Source organism: Peromyscus maniculatus, chromosome 3, assembly GCF_049852395.1.
Source record: "Peromyscus maniculatus bairdii isolate BWxNUB_F1_BW_parent chromosome 3, HU_Pman_BW_mat_3.1, whole genome shotgun sequence".
In the NCBI taxonomy this organism is placed as follows: domain Eukaryota; kingdom Metazoa; phylum Chordata; class Mammalia; order Rodentia; family Cricetidae; genus Peromyscus; species Peromyscus maniculatus.
In genome coordinates, this window is record NC_134854.1 from 41337732 (window position 1) to 41357315 (window position 19584).

Genomic DNA, 19584 nt, shown 5'->3' on the forward strand with positions numbered 1-19584 from the left:
AAAGACCTCCTGGAACAATAGCTAACACCTACCCTGTGTTTTACCTTCAGTTTTGCCTTCAGGCCAGAGGTATTAAGGCATTTTGTCAATTGAGACTCCTTCTTCCCAAATGACTCCAGCTTGTGTTAAGTTGACATAATGCCAACCAGGACAGGCTCCTTCCCGAGTGCAAACACACTCAGTTCTCATGTTTTCATTAGCTGTTATCCCGATGCCCTTGTAGATGTTATTGTATGTATCCTGTGGAGGCTTCCTGGACCTCAACTATTGCTGCTGAAAAAACCACATTGCTGTTGTAGGTTTTTTTTTTTTTTTTTTTTTTTTTTTTTTGTGTGTGTGTGTGTGTGTGTGTGTGTGTGTGTGTGTCTCAAATGCATTGCATCTGTGCTACAAGGAAGGGAAAAGCAAGAGCTTCCATGTTTCATCGGTGATTAATGAAAACTGAGGAAAGGAGACTTCCTGTAAAAAAGGAATGTCATTTTGACATACAGGATCTTTGAGAATTCTTTGTAGAGGAAGTAATTAAAAGCACGAAACAACAAACCCTGGATTATACATGGAAATAGTGACAAGACAGTGCATAGTCTTCTGTCTTGTAAATGCAGCCTTGCAAGGGGTCCTGGGTTTCTAGTACCCTGTAACTTTCCCCTTATAGGTGCCTGGTGGAAAACAGTAGAAAGAAAGCATAAGGAAAACCACTCCACTCCACTAGAGAAGCTGGCTTCAGAACTTACAATGGGAAATGTCTCTATAAATCTGTTAGGAATCACATTGGAGAAAATACCTATTTTAACATGTGTTGTTAAATTATTAAAAAGATAGTAACCAATAAGAAATTAATGTATTTTCTTCTTTCATTATAACTCTTGACATATGAAGGACACATGACTAAAATGATTAGAGCTGGAAGGCTGTAGCAGATCTCCATTGTACATGATGTGTAGCAAGGCAACATGTATGAATTTTATCCTTTAAAAGTCCATGCTTGAGGCAGATCTCCGTAAGATCGAGGCCAGCCTGGTCTCCAAAGCAAGTTCCAGGAAAGGCGCACAGCTACACAGAGAAACCCTGTCTCAAAAAGAAAAAAAGAAAAAAGAAAAGAATTAAAGGCATGCACCACCACACCTAGCTAAGAAGACAAATTTGAAGGCCTCGTTTTGAATAAAAATTTTAAAGTATTAAAAACACATACACGGAAGATGGCAGAGACAAGCAGATGCAGGTAGGCCTGTGGCAGCGGCCCGTGGAGGTAGATGGGCCCGGCGGCAGCGGCCGACAGGGACATTTAGGCTCAGCGGCAGCTGGCGGAGACATTCAGGCCCAGCGGCGGCCCACAGAGGTGGACAGGCCCTGCAGCAGAGATAAGCAGACGGAGGTGGACGGGCCCGGCGGCGGCGGCCAACAGAGACATTCAGGCCTGGCGGTGGCCCACAGAAGTGGACGGGCCATGCGGCGGCCGAGAGAGGCGGATGCAGGTCGGCGACCTGAGGAGGTGGACGGGCCCGGTGGCAGCAGCCGACAGGGACATACAGGCCCAGCGGCAGCTGGCAGAGACATACAGGCCCGTTGGCGGTCCGCAGAGGCAGACAGACCCAGCGGCAGTTGACAGGGACATACAGGCTCAGCGGCGGAGACAAGTGGACGCAGGTGGGCCTGTGGTGGCGGGCCACAGGGGTGGACAGGCCCGGGGACAGAGAGGGGCGGACACAGCTTGGAATGGGAACACCCCTAACCCCAACACCTGGGGAAGAGGCTATCTCCGTGGGTCGGAACCAGGGCGAGTCTGGGTACTCCGTCTGGGGACAACCCAGGGCCCAACTGTTTATCCAGTGAAACCCAACAACTTGGAGGTGTTGGTGAGACTACCCTGCTCAGCTGAAACCCATCTGGGAGAGGATTCAGATGCCTACAGTTTGAAGTCTGAAGAAACAAGGTCAGCTGAGGAGTTGACAAATGAACAAAACGTGACCTTGGAACACAGAAGAAGGCGCTACCCAGCCACTAAACCAGATCACCAGAATCATAAGTATATAATTCACCGATTGAAATCAGCTGTCCCTGAAGAAACAGCCCAATGGCACCAATTTAACCAAGAACCCTTACTAAATCAAGACTAAAAATTAGAACAAGAGAGGCACTCTCAGACACAGACACCACCTGCACCGCACAGAGGAAAAGATGAGTAGACGCCAGCGCAAAAATACAGGCAACAACATAAAGACCTATATGGCAACATCAGAACCTAGTGATTCTACACCTGCAAGACCTAAACATACCATGACAGAAGAAACAGAAGAAATCAACCCTAAAAATGACTTTAAGAAGATGATAGAGGCCCTTAAAGAAGAAATAAAACATTCCCTCAATGAGGAAATAAAAACTTTCCTTAAAGAGGAAATGAAAAACTTCCTTAAAGAGAAAATAAAAACTTTCCTTAAAGAGGAAATGAAAAACTCTCTTAAAGAGGAAATAAAAACGTCCCTTAAAGAGGAAATGAAAAACTCCATTAAAGAGGAAATAAAAAACTCCCTTAAAGAAATGGAAGAAAAAACGAACAAAAAATGGGAAGAAATCAAATCAAGCCAAGAAAAAGCAATTAAACAGATGAAAGAAACATTCCAAGATCTGAAAAATGAATTTGAGACAATAAAGAAAACACATGCTGAGGGAATGCTGGAAATAGAAATCCTGACTAAACGAACAGGAACTACAGAAACAAGCAGAACCAACCGATTGCAAGAGATGGAACAGAGAATCTCTGACACTGAAGACACAATAGAGAAAATAGATTCGTCAGTCAAAGAAAACACTAAAGACAAAAAAGTCCTAACACAAAACGTCCAGGAAATTTGGGACACCATGAAAAGACCAAACCTAAGAATAATAGGGATAGAAGAAGGAGAAGAATACCAACTCAAAGGCACAGAAAATATATTCAACAAAATCATAGAAGAAAACTTTCCTAACCTAAAGAAAGAAATACCTATGAAGATACAAGAAGCTTACAGAACACCGAATAGGCTGGATCCAATAAAAAGTCCCCTCGCCACATAATAATCAAAACACTAAACACACAGAACAAAGAAAAAATATTAAGAGCCGCAAAGGAAAAAGACCAAGTAACATATAAAGGTAAACCCATCAGAATAACACCAGACTACTCAATAGAGACTATGAAAGCTAGAAAATCATAGACAAATCTCATGCAGACACTAAGAGACCACGGATGCCAACCCAGACTATTATACCCAGCAAAACTCTTAATCACCATAGGTGGAGTAAACAAAATATTCCAGGATAAAACCAGATTTAATCAATACCTGTCTACAAACCCAGCCCTACAGAAAGCACTAGAAGGGAAAATTCAACCCAAAGAAGCTAAACACATCCATGAAAAATCAAGCAATAGATAATCCCACACCAACATACACCAAAGAAGGACAACACAACACAACCACAAAAAATAACAGGAATTAACAATCACTGGTCATTAATATCCATCAATATCAATAGTCTCAACTCACCTATAAAAAGACATAGGCTAACAGAATGGATAAGAAAACAGAACCCATCCATCTGCTGCATACAAGAAACACACCTTAACTTCAGATAGACACTACCTCCGAGTAAAGGGCTGGGAAAAGGCTTTCCAAGCAAATGGACCTAAGAAACAAGCTGGTGTAGCTATCCTAATATCTAGAGAAAAAGGATGTTTCAAAAGAGAAGAAGTCTTGTGGCAATGCCTCAGTGGTCCAGGTAACTACCAGAACTCGGAAATCCGTGACGGAGACTAAGGCAGCAGAGATCTAGAGTGGAGTGCTGAGTTCTGGCAAACAGCTGCATCTTTCTTCCAGTAAGTACCTGAACAGGGCTGATGTGAATTATGTACAGTCCAGATTTTAAGAATCATACTCTCTCAGGGATCTCCACAAACTAGTGGGTGTCCTCCCTCACTGCCCCTGTGAGACAGTCTCTGTACGGGAGAGGCCTCACGTGACTTTGTCTCTGGTGTTCCTCTGGGGATACCTGTGTGAGAAACTGTATGCTCCAGAACCAGCTCTCGTGTCCTTTGGCCAATGCCGGAGTGTGAAATATTCCAACGTGGGAAACAAAAGATGATCCCAATCGGGAATCGTGACTTTTTTTTTTTTTGGATGATGGTCATGTTCTGTTTTGAAATAACCTCTGTGTATTTCATTTATTTTCTTTTACCTGGCGATCTCTGAGCAGGCTTCAGATTTTGACAGTTGATGAAAGATATGACAAGCATTAATGTGTGGGTGAAAAGCTTGGTGAAATTCTGAGTGAAGTTTTAGTTAAAGTTGGTTGAACTTGGGATTGACTGGGAGGCCAAAGATTTAAAAAGCAGAAGATTCTCTCAAGACACAAGTTGTGTGATAATAATGTGTTTTGTGTGTGTGAATGAGAATTTGTAAATGTTGAATTCTAGGCTTCGACAATCATTGTCAGTGCAGATCAAGCTGCAAGTATTTATGTTTTAAAACTTAAATTATAAAGCTAGTTACGTCTTTCTAACAACTAGTTTTAATGTTTATGAGAATATTTTACCTACATTACCTTTTCAGGATGTTGAGAAAGATGCATCACAAGCACAGACTGGAGGCTGGGGGCTAGATGGTTTTGAGGAAGAGGTCTTGGTGGACTCTTTCATAGAGCAAAGGGAAGCAATGCCTTCTGGGAAATGAGCTAAGTTTTAATCTAGTCTTTAAGATTAGAAGTCAAAAACAAAAATATTAAGGAAAGGAAAACCTAATTGATCTTTGAAGTATTGTTATATGGAATTGAGTGGGACTTTTGAGGCCTTTCTTTCAGAAAACAAGGACTTGGTTGTCAGGCCTATATTAGGCCTAAACCTTGGTGCCATGTATTTGTACTTAAATCATTTCAATGGAAAGTGTCTTAGTGATTGGAACTTCTAGTGCAGTTTGGAGTTCTTCCATTTGAAAAATGTGATATTTGCATGGGATTGTTTGAATCTTGTTTTCTAGTCCCTCCCCATCACCACCCTCATAGTCTGAAGGTAGATTTTTCTCTTGATAAAGGAACAAAAAAAGTGAACATCTTGTTTGTAAATAGGTATCTAGTAACTAGTGGTAAACTTGAAATGGTAGAATTCTTTAAAGCCTAATTCTAGGTAGCCTTAAGAAAATGTATCTTAATTATTTTTGAACCTGTATTCACCTTGTTTTTTTCAAATATCTTAAGTTATATTTTCTTTTTCAGAGCTGCTTCTTATTTGGGGCTACTTTTTTTTTTAATTGAGGTGTAATTCATAAAAGGGTATATTGTTTTGATGAGACTTTTTACAACTGTGGCTGGATGTCTTTCTTTAGTCTTCCAAGAAGGGCCATTTTACTTTTTTAGAGTTACTTTTTAAAGTCATGAGGTCAACAACTTGGACTACTATGCATGTAAGTGCTAATGCAAATTAAAACCCAAGTTGACCTCCAGCAGCAGTTCATTCTATGTTGACAGTGAGAGAACACTTTGCCTGTTAGGATACTGTTACTCGTGGACTGAAATGCTGAAGAAACCCCTCCCCCTATTTTGTTTTTTGCAAAAATCAAGGTATATTCTAGGGTTTCCTGGTTGACCTCAACAGATAAACTGAGCTGATAGTCTTAGTTCAGAAATGATCTGAATGTAGATTTACAGTCTACGTGTACAGCTGGCTAAGTGAGATCGCTTTCATAGTTCTGCATGTATCCCATCGGCTCCCCATTAGTCACTGAACTCTTAAAACTGGTATTGTAACATTATCACAATGTTTTGCGCCAATTTTATAAACTTTACAGTGCAATATGTGTTCCTTTTCTGAGGCAAACCAAAGGTATATTTCTCAAGATTCTGCTGCTAACAGCAGCGTTGATGGAGGATTTTTTATACATTTGTAATAGATAGAAATAAACCAGAAAAAAAGAAGAAAAAAAAAGTGGTGGAGGAAAAGGTGAACACTGCAAGAATACTCAAAAGGGCTGAGAGTTGCAAACGCCAAGAATGGCTTTGCATAGTAAATGGGATAGAACAGCTCTGAACTATAGCTTACTTTTCCTGGTTTGGTCTGACAGAATGATTGAATGCTTTTGTACAAAAATCAGAGCCTTAAAAACAAGGATTTGGTGAGATTGTAAAATGGTGTGCCACTTTGGCAAAACAGTTTGGTGGTTGGTCAAAATGCAAAACACTGTTACTCTGTTACTCAACAATTCTACCCTTAGGAATATATCCTCAAACTACTGAAAATGTGCACCTATGAAACATGTACATGAAAGTTTACAGCAGTGTGTTGCTAATAGTAAAAAAGTTAAAACAACTCAAATAGCTATCAAATACTGGAGAGAAATAAAATGTGGCTTATTCATACAATAGAATATTATTAAGACATAAAAATGAATGAGAAACTGACAGACTAAATGACTTTGGTGAACCTTCATAATTTCATTTGTAGATCTTTCCATTTCTAATTTATAAATACATTTGGGGTTATAAATTATAAATGTACTGCCTCCTGTCAACATTGTATATTTCTATTTGATGATTTCTGTGTCAAACATTATATGGAAATGTTTCCAAGTATTTTCTGTATTAACTGTGAATGAATAGAACAAAATAAATTGCCTGTGATGGAAAAAAAAAGTAGTCCATGCTTGGACACCTAGAACTTATTCCCTGAGGACTTCAATAGTCAGAGGAGATCTGCAGCTCATTTCAACATGTGCTCATGTTCGCCAAAAAGATGATGTGTTTGATCATTCGTTACTGTTAGCATTAATCTATATTTATTATTTTGTCTATGTAGGACATGAGAACACCTACGCCATCAGAATGAGTGACTTTCAAAATTCTACCTTTGTGGCAGTGGGGCCAAGTGACTACACTGATTATCTTGATATCAACAAGGCAGTCCAGGAGCTGCAGTCCCCACATATGCCAGGAATATTCTTCCTGAAGCCCAAGGACCCACCCAAACACCAGAGCAGTGAGTCTCTTACCTTCCTTCACGGTTTAAGTTTACAGGTTCTAAATCATTCTGTTCCCCTTTCCCACCAATAACTCCAGTGTAACCACACTGATATTTCTTTATCTAATGAAAACAGATTATCACTTGGGGAAGTGTTTACAAAAGAAAAGAAATTGTGCTAAACATGTTCTGGTTGTGACTGTTGCACTGTGAACATCCAGCTATTTTTTTTTTACTTGATTTACATCATAGTTTATTGGTAAACATTTTTTTTGTGTCAATAGCCAAGTTGATAACACTTTATATAAATTCATTGTATAATACTAACATCATAACAAAAAGACAATCTATTGTATTGGGTTACGGTTTTAGTATTTTAAAATCCTTTAAGAGAAACTGTATCTGAAACACTGTATTCGAGACCAGTGAAGGAATTGTAGGGCCCAAGTGCGAGGTGAGGACTGGAAAGGTAGCCCCTCTGTCCAGTAGGAAGTTGGTGGACTTACCCCCTACCTGGAGAGTTACCCTAGGCACGGATAGGGTAATGGGAGTCTCCCAGGTTGGGCACTGTCAGCTCTCCACCAAAAGGAGAAGTTTAATGGCCTTGGGAGTTTGAAATGACCCTGATGGTGAGGCTGGGCCTCTGTGGCGTGGCACAGGGGTCAAGCTCCCATTAAGGCACTCCAATTTCCAGTGGCCAGGTTGTTGGCAAAGAAGGCACAGCTTTGTTAGTGGGTAGAGATTAGGACAGATGCTGGACCAGTGGCCTTCCTTGCCACATCAAAAGCAGGCTTCTAGTGGAACGGACTTCCCTCCCCTGGTGGGGGAGTGAGGCCTAGGAGATCTCAACTGTCCCCTTTGCCGGCTGTTGTTAGCCTTAGGGCATCTGCTAGGGTATGCATCGCTGCCTAAGAATTTGGCGCCCTGGAGCCTGTTGGGAAGACTTATGCCATGTCTTTTTGAAGTTCACCTTCACCAAGTCGTGAATTGGGGTTTGGGGACTGTCTTCAAACTTTTTGAGTTTTTTCTTCTTTCTTTCTTTCTTTCTTTCTTTCTTTCTTTCTTTCTTTCTTTCTTTCTTTCTTTCTTTCTTTCTTTCTTTCTTTCTTTTTCTTTCATTCATTCAAATGTCTGAGCCTATTGTGAAATAAAATGAGAGGCCATTACCGTGGAGTCTATTGGAAAGGCCCAGTCAAGTCCTCTTGTAATCAGTTGAGAAAAACTGAAGTCTATCAAAGTTAACTACATTATTAGAACTGTCTCCATGCCTTCCAGGAGGCAGCAAATCCTGTCCCTGCTGGTAGTCCCAGTCAGGGTCCTAGAACAGGACTGCATCATTATTCACCGGATTGGGGTCCAAGGATCCACTGAATGGATCCACTTTGCATACTATCTGGCCCCTGCCTGGACTCTCTGGAGCTCCTCACGCCGAAGAGTGGAGGTCTGAATAATGCAGAGATAATGCCAGGTTAAATCACAGATTTGAGTTGAGTGACAGAACTCTCTTATGTAGGCAGAGGGATTAGTGGAGAAAGAGCCCAACTATTGTCCAATGTTAGCAAGATCTTGGAGGGAGAAGGGAACATGAACCGGAGGACACCTTCGACTCCAGCCACCTCCAGGAGGGGCCAGAGGCGAGAGGGATCCTGTAAGGGACCCTGTGTGGCCAGCCACAAGGGAGGACCCTGGAGGAGCAGACTACTGTGTCACCAGTGACCAGGAAGACAGAAGTCCAGAGGGAAGAGTCTGTGTGCCCTGGGGGAAGGAGGACAGACACACGGGAGGTGTTGGTCAGAGGGTGGAGCCCTTGGCAGTGAAAGAGAAGGAGGAGTCAGGGCAGGAACAGGGTTGGGGGCATCGGAAGTGAGGCCTTGGGTTCATGTGTAGAAGCCAGAAGAAGTGGATAAAGGGATTTAGGGATGCCGGTAGCAGGCAGGGTGGGTGGAGTGAATAAAGTAGGAGAAAGAGTAGAAGGAGTAGGAGACAGGGCTGGCAGAGTAGGGGGAAGGGAAGCCAGAGCTTCAGGAGGCTCAGTTAGGGCTGAAGCCTCAGGGTCAGTCCCACCCTGTGGAAGCACAGCTGAGAACTCTTTGACCCTGGCCAGCAGAATCTGAGCTGTAGAGCATTGGCTACAGAGGAAGGAGTAGGAGCGTAAATCCCAGGATCCCTGTATGTAAGGGAGCTCAGGTTGCTTGACAGTATTTGCAAAAATTTCTAAATCACCAAGAGTGTTCAAGTCAAGGATGCCCTCTGGTGGCCACTTGAACTCATTATCCCTGGTATATTGTTGCGGAGGTTACAGAACAAAGAAACCAGTCGCTTAGGGCCTGAAAAAGCCCCAATTTAGACAAAATTCGCAGCAGACACTCCAGGGGTGACTGAGGATTGCGGTTCAATCCGGAGTTGCCCATCCCTTAAAGCTGCAGCATAAACGGAAGGTTAGCCCGGAGCGTCCTCTAAGGTAACCTGAGGTCGGATTATGGGGTGGAGAAGTCTTAGGTAGGAGGCGTTCTTCCAGCCACCAAGACCTTTCCGAATAAAGGCTGCCTTTGTTCTACTGTGGGCTTTTTCTGGTGTGGCGGCGACTTATGTCAGAAAAACAAAAAGCAAAAACCCAAAAACAACCAGTAAGCACCTGGTGCCTGTGTAGCCGCTGCTCTCCAGAAAGAACGAGTTACGGGTCGATCTGGTTAGGCAGAAAGCCAGGGTAGAGCAAAGGAGAGGAGGGTCCCCGCAGCTCCCCTCTGTGCCCTGGCGTGCCAAGCAGGAGGTCACCTCCTCCCGGGACTTCTGCACCAAATGAATGACTACTCCGATAGAGGCTGCAACAAATCCAATTGAGTTGAATTAAAAAGTAAAAGGCTAATTAGACTCCCGGCGCTCCACCCAGGGCCTAGCTGTGGATGTCTGTATCCAGATTCCTCAGTACTTGGATGGGGTTTCTGGCACAACTATTAGGGTGTTTGGCCATCCCATCACCAGAGTAGGTCAGTCCCGGCTGTCTATCGACCATTGCCAGCAGTCTTTTGTGGGGGTATCTTTGTGGATTTCTGTGGGCCTCTCTAGTACTTTGTTTCTTCCTTTTCTCATGTGGTCTTCATTTACCATGGTCTCCTATTTCTTGTTCTCCCTCTCTGTTCTTGATCCAGCTGGGATCTCCCGCTCTCTTTCCCCTGACCCTCGCCCTTCATTGCTCCCACTCATGTCCAGGCTGTTCATGTAGATCTCATCCATTTCTCTGTCATTGGGTGATCCCCGTGTCTTTCTTAGGGTCCTGTTTTCCAGGTAGACTCACTGGTGATGTGAGCAGCAGTCCAGTCATCCTTGTTCCACATCTAGTATCCTCCTATGAGTGAGTACATACCATATTTGTCTTTCTGAGTCTGGGTTACCTCACTCAGGATGATTTTTTTCTAGATCCATCTATTTGCCTGCAAACCTCATGATGTTATTGTTTTTCTCTGCTGAGTAGTATTCCATTGTGTATATGTGCCACAATTTATTTAACCATTCTTCAGTTGAAGGGCATCTAGCGAGAAAGAGGAGGGTTTATATGAGCGAGAATTGTTGAAACCAAGATTGGATAAAGCACAGGCACAAATAGCCAAACGAATGGAAACACATGAACTATGAACCAAAGGCTGAGGGGCTCCCAACTGGATCAGGCCCTCTGAATAGGTGAGACAGTTGATTGGCTTGATCTGTTTGGGAGGCATCTAGGTAGTGGTACCAGGTCCTGGGCTCGTTGCATGAGATAGCTGTTTGAAACCTGGGACTTATACAGGGACACTTGGCTCAGTCTGGGAGGAGGGGACTGGACCTGCCTGGACTGAGTCTATCAGGTCGATCTCAATCCTCGGGGGAGGCCTTGATCTGGAGGTGGTGGGAATGGGAGGTGGGCTGGGGGGAAGGGGAGGGGTGCAGGAAGGGGGAGAACAAGGGAATCTGTGGCTGTTATGTAGAACTGAATAGTATTGTAAAAAAAAATAAATAAAAGGCAGGTACATTTTTAGGGACTTATTGCTCCTGGGCGAGATCACGGCCTCACAGTAGGAAGTCCGTGTAATCACATGGCTGAACTGATTTAGGGGCCTTTCGCAGGAGTGGAGGGAGGCAGTGACATACTTGTTAAGGTATTGGGGTATCAGCTGGTTAGCTGGGTGTAGATGTAACCAATCGTCTGATTAAAATAAGAAGCACAGAACCAATGTAAAAGAGAAAGCCAAGAGGTCCGAGCACAGAGCTAAAATCTTACCTCCTGCAGTGCTCCTAGCTTCCGAGAGAGAGAGAGAGAGAGAGAGAGAGAGAGAGAGAGAGAGAGAGAGAGAGAGAGGAGAGAGAGAGAGCAAAAGCAAAAGCAAAAGCAAAAGCATAGCTGGCTAAAGCTTAAATCCAGCCACTTGTTCCCTCTTGAGCAGAGTCAAGGCTTGGCTTTACAGGCAGGGTCCCTGTTTGGCAGGGCAGGCCTGAGTTGTTTGTAGCACTGGCTTTAAGCAAGCAGCTCATGGTTAGTCCGGCCTGAGGCCAAGCAGACCTGGGCCGGGGCTAGGGAGCCGACGCCAAGCAGTTTTTTTTCCCCCCCGCTTATAAGAGTTTATTAGAGTTAAAGGGATAGAGAGTGCGCAGGCCTGTGGGAGAGACACGTGCGTGGAGAGAAGAAGAGAGGAGAGAAGAGAGAGAGCCGGGAATATGGCCCTCCGCTTTAAAAACCGGCTGGGGGCGTGGCCAGGTCATGTCACTACTCCACACCTGTGCGTAGATCACATGGTCACGTTGCGCGCTTACGTAGCCATGTAACGTCACGGATTCTGGTCACGCGAGATGCCTTGGCCGGAACTTGCTAGGCGGTGTCCGGCCTGACCGGAATTGGCTAGGCGGAAGTGTCCGCCTGGTAAATGCGACTGTGTGTGGGGGTGTTGTGAACCCTTCATTCCCGACTCTTATTTTTTAAAAAAAAGAAAAAATTGTGGTTGACTGGGTACGGGGGCGACGTTTCTCTCAAAGACTGCTTCCAGCTGAATAGTGGGCGTTGGTTGGCTCTTGGGGGGGGGGTGAGGGATATCTTGTGAAGTCCGGGGATGATGGTGGAGGTCCTGGAACGACGTTCTGCCGTCTCCTGGTTTTGCGCTGTCCATCCGTGCTGCTGCTGGGGACCTCCCATTTAACAAGATACTGTTGACATAGAGAGAGCTTAGAGAGAAAGAATCATTATTATTTTATTTTGGAGTTGGCATTTGTCTGAGGTAGATTTGGCCTGCCCAGATAGAGGCATGTGACATTTACCTGAGGTAGATCTGGTCCTAGTACTCTGCTTAATTTCTATCTGAGACAAGCCTCATTAGAGGTAGTTTATTTAAGGCACCTGTTTTCCTTAGGCAAGCCTTGCTGGAGGTAGTTTATTTAAGGTACCTGTTTCCCTTATTAAGTTAGCATTTAGGAAACGCAGGTGATCAGTTGCTGAGTATTGAACAATGATAAATTGTTGTATTACATTATTCCTTACCGCCTGGATATTTTTGATGGTCCTTTTGCCTCCAGCTCTGTGTGGCCCTGGTTGGAAAGGGAAGGGGTGATACCTTAATCCTCTGGAATTGGCGACAAAGCAGTGGATCCTGATGTCCTCTGGAGCTTGAGAGTGAGAGGCCCTGTTTGTTTCACTGTATATGAAGAGAGATTTTTCTGGGATGGAGGTGAGATAAAAGGTTTTAGGTGAGACAGGTGGACCCAGTGAGGAAAGCCCTCGAGTTTAGCAGCTGTAGGGGTTACAAGAATTACCTTGAAGGGTCCCTGCCACTTAGGGGAAAGGGGGAAAGGGCGCTGGCCTGGAGGAAAGAGAAGAACCTGATCCCCAATGTGTATTGGAGATGGGCAAGGATTGTCACACGGCTGAGGCAGTGAGCAGTCCGCATAGCTCCATAGAATAGACCTTAGGTGACATAAAAGAGGAGTTAACAGGCTATCTGGAACAGTTGGAGGCTTGGAAAAAAGACCTGGTGTTAGAACTGGTCTGAGGAGATATTTAACTTTTCCTGATGGTGGGCATATGGGTAAAATCGAGCTGTAGCCCTGGGGAGGTAGGAAGCCTCCAGCATGGCCATTATATGGCCTGAGTTAGATACGGATCCTCCTTTTGCTGTGAGAAGGCCACGCTCCCTCCAAATAGCAGCGTGGGACAGGAGGATATGAAAAGCATATTTGGAGTCTGTAGAGTTAGTGGCTAGGAGGAGAAGTAGGAGAGCTACTGGCGTGTCTGGGAGAAGGTGAATGTGTAGAGCAAAAGAAATGGACGCTCCTACCTTAGCTAGGAGATCCCTCCCCATTAAAGGTACAGGGCAACTTGGCACCACTAAGAATGTATGTGTGAGAGGGATGCCTCTGAAAATACAATTAAATGGCGGTGTCTGCTGAGGTAGATAAGGCTGTCCCCTGTACCCGACAATAAAGGAGAGGTGGCATCCCAAAACTCCCAGGACTGAGTCAATGGCTCTGGTGTCCAGAAGGAAAGAAACAGATCACTTCCCTGCTGTGTTCTGGGTTCCCTGTCATGTCTGTAGCCAAGCCTAGGTCTGTTGGAGGTCTTAGCTTGATGTACCCATGCATCTTGGTGCCTGGGGGCAGTCAGCTGACTCTGTCTTTCTAGGCGGCACTTTTAACAAGGCTGTTGATGGCCTGGCAGGGCATTCGGTAGCCTGTGGCCTTTTCCTCATTTAAAACAGGGACCCAACAGCTTTTGGAAGTCAGCGAGTGCCAGCACTTGGCAATTTTGTTTTTGGGCTTTTATCTCTTCCCTGGCACACCTTAAATGCCACAGGTGACTCTTTTGCCTGTGGGGTCAGGAGCCTTGCTCTCCAGATGTTTAAGTTTTAGTCAGGTAGGTCTGGGGAACAAGAGACAGATTTTCGTATTTATCCTGAACTATTTACTGGTTTTAGGGCAGCCTTACGGAGGCCTGTCAGGAGACAGGTAATAAACCTATCTCTGGCTAGACAGCCACTCTGGGTGTTGTAGTCCCAGTGTGGCTCTCAGTCAGGAACCACTTCAGCTCCTGGGGGATGTGAAAGGTTAGTTTGATGAATTTCATCTGTATGAGTCCTAGCCTGCTCCCATACACACCTGAGCTCCTCAGGAAGTCATGAAAGGTGAGACTATAAGATTGAGTTATATATTGAAACTGTTTAATAAAGGAAGCAGAATTAGACGTAGAAGAACCCAGCTTACTTTCTATCTGAGAGAGTTCTGTTAGAGACAGAGAATGGAACATGAATTTTAATTATTGGTTCCTTAGCAAGCTCTAGAGTCAGAGATTCCGGAGTCAGAGAATCCTCTGGTTTACGTACAGCTAGGAGCATATGAGCAGGAGAGAAGGAAATGAGAAGAGATAGTTTAGCGTTGAGAAAGAAGAAAGCAACTCTTTCCATTTGCCTGAACGCCAACAGTGATTAGATAGCTCCCATAAAATATCGGGATCTAAGGAGCCGCTCGGCGGCTCTTTGTTATTTTTTAAAGCATACTTTGGCCACTTTTTTGAACATAAACAAGTTAGCTTACAAATCTTTACGTAAGGCATTAAATTGAGAGGTTTTAAAGCTTCAACAAGACAGCCTAATGGAGAGGAAGGACTAACAGGGTTGGAAGCCTTGTTTCCCATGTCTGCAGCAGAGGCAGAAAAATAAAAAATAAACGTGATCCGGAGCCAAGGCCCCAGGCGTCCCCAAGGCCAAGGGCAGATACCGGGCGCAGGCTGCTCCTTGACTCGTCAGCCACAGAAGCAGGGGCCCCCTCCATGGTGAGGAAAGGATTCCCCGGGAATCCAGACAACGTTTGCCCCTTCGTCAAGGAGATGGACGTGCCGGCCTCACGTGGCTCCCAGGACGCACCAAGGGTGGTGGCCCTAACTCGAGAAATATCTCAGGCTGCAGACGTGGGAGATGGCTAGAAAAGTTAGGCCTGCGATAGGGGCCGACCATAGCCAATGAAGACCGTGGTCAGGGGTTCCCCCGGTCTCAAGAACACGTGTGAGGCGCCGGACGATCAACGGTCATTTTCACAGATTCAGGAAACTGTTTACGCTGGCTGAAAAATGGGGGGACTCACCAATCGAAGAAAGCGGTGTTGGATGCAATTTGGATGCGGTTCAGGCGAATGGAGAGCGGTCTGTTGCGTACGGAGCAGATTACCCGGTTCGCGGGCTTCCAGGTGCAGGGCACCCGGAAGCGCCCGCTCGGTTTCGGCACCAAAATGTTAGTTATTTAGCTGCGTTGTGTTCTTACCCTGCAAGGAAATGTCACGAAACATGACAGAATCCGCTTATAGAGTTTATTAGAGTTAAAGGGATAGAGTGCTCAGGCCTGTGGGAGAGACACGTGCGTGAGGAAGAGGAGAGAAGAGAAAGAGCGCCAAGCAGTTTTTAATGGATTCTTGTCACGTTGGGCGCCCTGCCCTTCACAAAGAAAAGAGAACTCTCCCTGGGGCTCCCACCGGCTTCTCTGGGATCGGTTGCATTACCGTCTCGGTGGGACCTCTGTTCCCCGAGCTCGGTTCACTAAACAGTACACCTCCGTGAGGGACATTATTCCCCCACGCTCCTCTAACGGTGCCTGCAATATTCCAGCCAGTTGTTTGGCTAGCTGCATGTGGTACTGTGTGCCTGAGCCATAGGTTTCCCTGGTAACTGGGTTGGCTATTCCCATACTCAGCAAGTAGGACTTAAACCTGATGGTCTCATCTTCTGTGACGTCACCTCATTTCTCTTTAATCTTATTAGTGATTGATTTTGATAACTCCACCATTTCTTTAGCCTTGATCATTAGCTTGCTAAGGTCTTCAAAGGCCTCAGAAATGTTTTTGTCAGTTTCTTTTCTCTTTTCTTCGAGTTTCCTTTCGATGCCTACAATTCCTATAGCTCTTACTCTTCCTGGCTGGGGTCCTTTGTTTGTTTGTAACGACTGGGAGACTGGCACATTCTCCCATCTCTTCTGTGTCATTTCCTCTGATAAACGCCTGTAAAACTCAATCTGGCCATGCTCTTTGAAAGACAGTTTGACGTAGGAGTTCTTAGTGCTCTGGAACGGACCAGGCTCTTTGTTAGAAGGAGCAGGGTGCAGATGAACCATGATTTTGGCACTCTTCCCAATTCCAGCCGCCTGTTCCTCAATAAACACACTCTGGGACAGAGGAATGGCCATGCAGCACTCATTGTTTTTCTGGTCTCTCCAAATCAGCCGGTGCGTACTAAGAAGAAGAGTCCCAGCATCAAACTTTATCTTCTCCTCGTCGTCGTAGATGCGCACCCCACGCTGCTGGATCACCAGTATCTCATTGATCTTCAGGAGGCCGCTGGTCCACACAAAGTGGTCCATGGCCGCGGCCCGGGCAAGCCTCTGCCGTTCGCAGGCTGGGACTGGGGTCCAAAAGGTGTGTTCTGGGTCCAGTGGTCGCTTTGGAATCTAGAGCCAAGTGTCTGTTTACTGTCTATCTCCATGTTTAGTTATCAAACATTTGTACCTATTGATTTGTAGAAACATCCTCCAGGATGTAAGGATGCATGCTTTCTCCCTTTTAAGAGGACAGGGTATTAATTGCAGTAATGGGGCTGCATGGCTTCAGGACCTTATACCTGTTAAGTGGCTGCTCATCCAAATGGAGTATAGCCAATGAAGCAGTTTAGTTTAGAATGCCAAAAATTATCAAAGTAAAGGTTAACATTTTATGAACATTTCTTTGACCATGGCTTGAGCTGTGCAGGGCTTAATGTCTTTCATGGTTAGGTAGTCTCATTCATAATAAAACTGATTTAACATAATATCAGAGAGATATTGTATATTTATCATATTTAATCCCAACTGCACAACTTCTCCCACATTCATGCCTTTTCCAAACCCATCCACTTTGTGTCTTCTTTATTTTTTCCTTAAAACAATTTAAAAAATCCAGTTTGATATTGGCCATATACTCTTGAGTGTGTGGCCATCCACTGGAGCATGCTCCACCAACTGGAGACCACATCCTTAAAGCAAACTGAATTCCACTATTGGGCAGATAGGAATTGTCCATAGCTCATCACATGTGGGTGATACTTTCTGCCCAACTCCATTCCCCATGTTGGGATTAGTTCTAGAATTTTGAGCTTTCACATGTCTTGTGCATTTATCATAATTGCACATGTGAGTTCATATTGGCAACTGCTGCTTGGTGTGTAGAAAACATTGTTTCATTGTAGTCAGACAGTTCCTTCCTCTCTTACAGTCTTTATGCTCTCTTGTGAAAGTATCACTAAGCCATAGGAGGAAGGACTATGATTTCTTGAGATACCAGGATTCTGCACTCCGAAGCCTTTTATTCTCCTCACATAGACCAGCTGTGGATTAAATCCGGGTGTTAAATCACTATCTACTACCAAAGAAGCAACTCTGATGAGGAGTGAGAATTTCACTAATCTATTGTATAATGATAAGCTTTTTGGGGTTGGTTTAATACTATGTAGATATACTAGTAAAAAAATAGTGATAGTTTTTTGCTTAAGCCTCAGCCCATCTAGTTAAGGTTATTGGTCCTGATGATGGTGTCAGTTATGTATTCCATCTTGAGGTTTGGACTTTAATACATTCAGAACATGTAACATTGGTAACCCCATTGCTTTTGTGCCACTATTGCACTACTGGGTAAATCTTGACAGGGCATCTATTATTGTAGCTTACAGGATTACACTGAGATAACATTGATAGTTACTCTTATTCTCCAGTAGTGTGCATAGCACAGATGGAAGGAAACTTCCAGGTCACACCAGGTTGATTTCTCCATTTCTGTGAGTCAAGCATATGTTGTCTCCAACAATAGCTTAGTGTCAAGTTCTGGAGGATAACCAAGATCAATGTCAGCAGCCTGTTGGGAATCTTTGGTATCTACTAGCCAACAATTCACAAAGAACATCCCATTTCTAGCACTCTCTTACATTTGTTAGACTATGCAGTCTAGCCTGGTTATCATCACCTGTTAGTGGGTAACTCCACTTACACTATTTTACACACACACACACACACATACACACACACACACACACACACACACACACACATTTAGGCAGTATCTACAATAGTTGGATTTCAGATGGCTTTTCAAAATTTTTTTTAATGTTTGTTGTCCTCCTAGTATTCACTCCTCTATGCTGCCTTCTCACTCCCATGCCATTTACCTCCTTTTCCATGATTCCTCTTTCCCCCTTTATATCATGTTCTATTTCTGCTGCCTTGAAATTTCTCCCCATCTTCTCTTACTAGTTTTTGGACTTGTAAGATTATTCCAAGTGAAATACACTTATCTAGAGCTTTGAGTAACTGACTTAGTATTGTTCCTAGAATCAGGATCCTATTTACAGTGAGCTAAATTATTTAAGGAGTGATTCCCAGAAGAGACAAGTGACCAGTTAGATAAAATATTTGGTGTAATGTCATATATCATCTACATCATACCCCCTGCATTCACTTTGAAATTCCTTGATATATACTGTATATTTAAGCAAGCATTATAGTATCATGCATGGGAATCATCAAACTTATGTATGTAATGACCTCCATTATTCCTCAGATTCAGAGAGAACAGTTAGAAGAATATGTTCTTTCATAAACCGGATTATTCGGCGGGCCCCTGACTATGTCCATCTGGACACACCAGCCCCAAATACTGGGCATTTGTTTGGACAGACGCTCATGGATATTTGTGAAGATGGTGAAGAGCTGCCTGCTCCAATTATGGTATGCATCATTTTTTTTCTTCTGTGGCCACAGTATTTCCAGAGAATATAGCACTTACAAACCCTTTCTCAGGGCTGGAGAGATGGCTCAGAGGTTAAGAGCAATTCCCAGCAACCTCATGGTGGCTCACAACCATCTATAATGAGATTTGGTGCCCTCTTTTGGTGTGCAGGCATATATGCAGGAAGAACATTGTATACTTAATAAATAAATAAATCTTTAAAAAAACCCTTTCTCTAATTGGAAGAACTATTAGATAACCCATGACCATGGAAGAGAAAGAAAGCTAGTAAACTATCATTTTTAAAGAAAAAAAACCCACTTAGGTTCTACTGATTTATAGAAGGTAAACATGGAAGAAAGTACATTCTTGTCTTTTTCACTGGCTTAAGCAAAGACACACTACTTTCTGGATGATGGTAGAGGGCCCAAAAATTAATTACTCAATAAAAATATCAAACATTCTAAAGAACAAAGCCCTATGCCACTATTGTGTTGTTACTTTCAAAATAGTTTGTCACCCTACTTGCTTCATCTCAAATAAAGATAAAATATCAAAATAATTAGCCTATTAAATGGTTTAAATAGGACACATTGCATAATGAATCTCTGAAATAATACCTTGAGTGTAGTAGAGTTTTCTTTGAAGTCAGCAGTTAGTGTCATACAAGCCCAGGGACTTACAGACAGTTCATAATTCACTGTCTAAAATGGAAATGAGATTTAGAACTTGAAGCCATACATCTTTATTTATTTATTTTATTTAATTTTTTTTTCCGAGACAGGGTTTCTCTGTGTAGCTTTGTGCCTTTCCTGGAACTCGTTTTGGAGACCAAGGTTGGCCTTGAACTC

At 43.9% G+C, this 19584-nt stretch overlaps 1 protein-coding gene across 4 annotated transcripts in view; it reads left to right on the plus strand.

Annotated features, from left to right (window-relative positions):
- Nucleotides 1-19584, plus strand: part of LOC107399785 (rho GTPase-activating protein 20-like) — a 65900-nt gene that overhangs the window by 22274 nt on the left and 24042 nt on the right. For 2 of the 4 annotated variants that reach the window (XM_076566377.1, XM_076566379.1), the window contains exons 7-9: nucleotides 6821-7000; nucleotides 16204-16396; nucleotides 18566-18732. In XM_076566377.1, the coding sequence (XP_076422492.1) occupies nucleotides 6821-7000; nucleotides 16204-16217 (194 nt within the window). In that variant the 3' untranslated portion in view covers nucleotides 16218-16396; nucleotides 18566-18732. Of the gene's footprint in view, nucleotides 1-6820; nucleotides 7001-15509; nucleotides 16397-17227; nucleotides 17402-18565; nucleotides 18733-19584 lie in introns of those variants that run through there. The other 2 variants (XM_076566378.1, XM_076566376.1) reach the window with 2 other exon arrangements.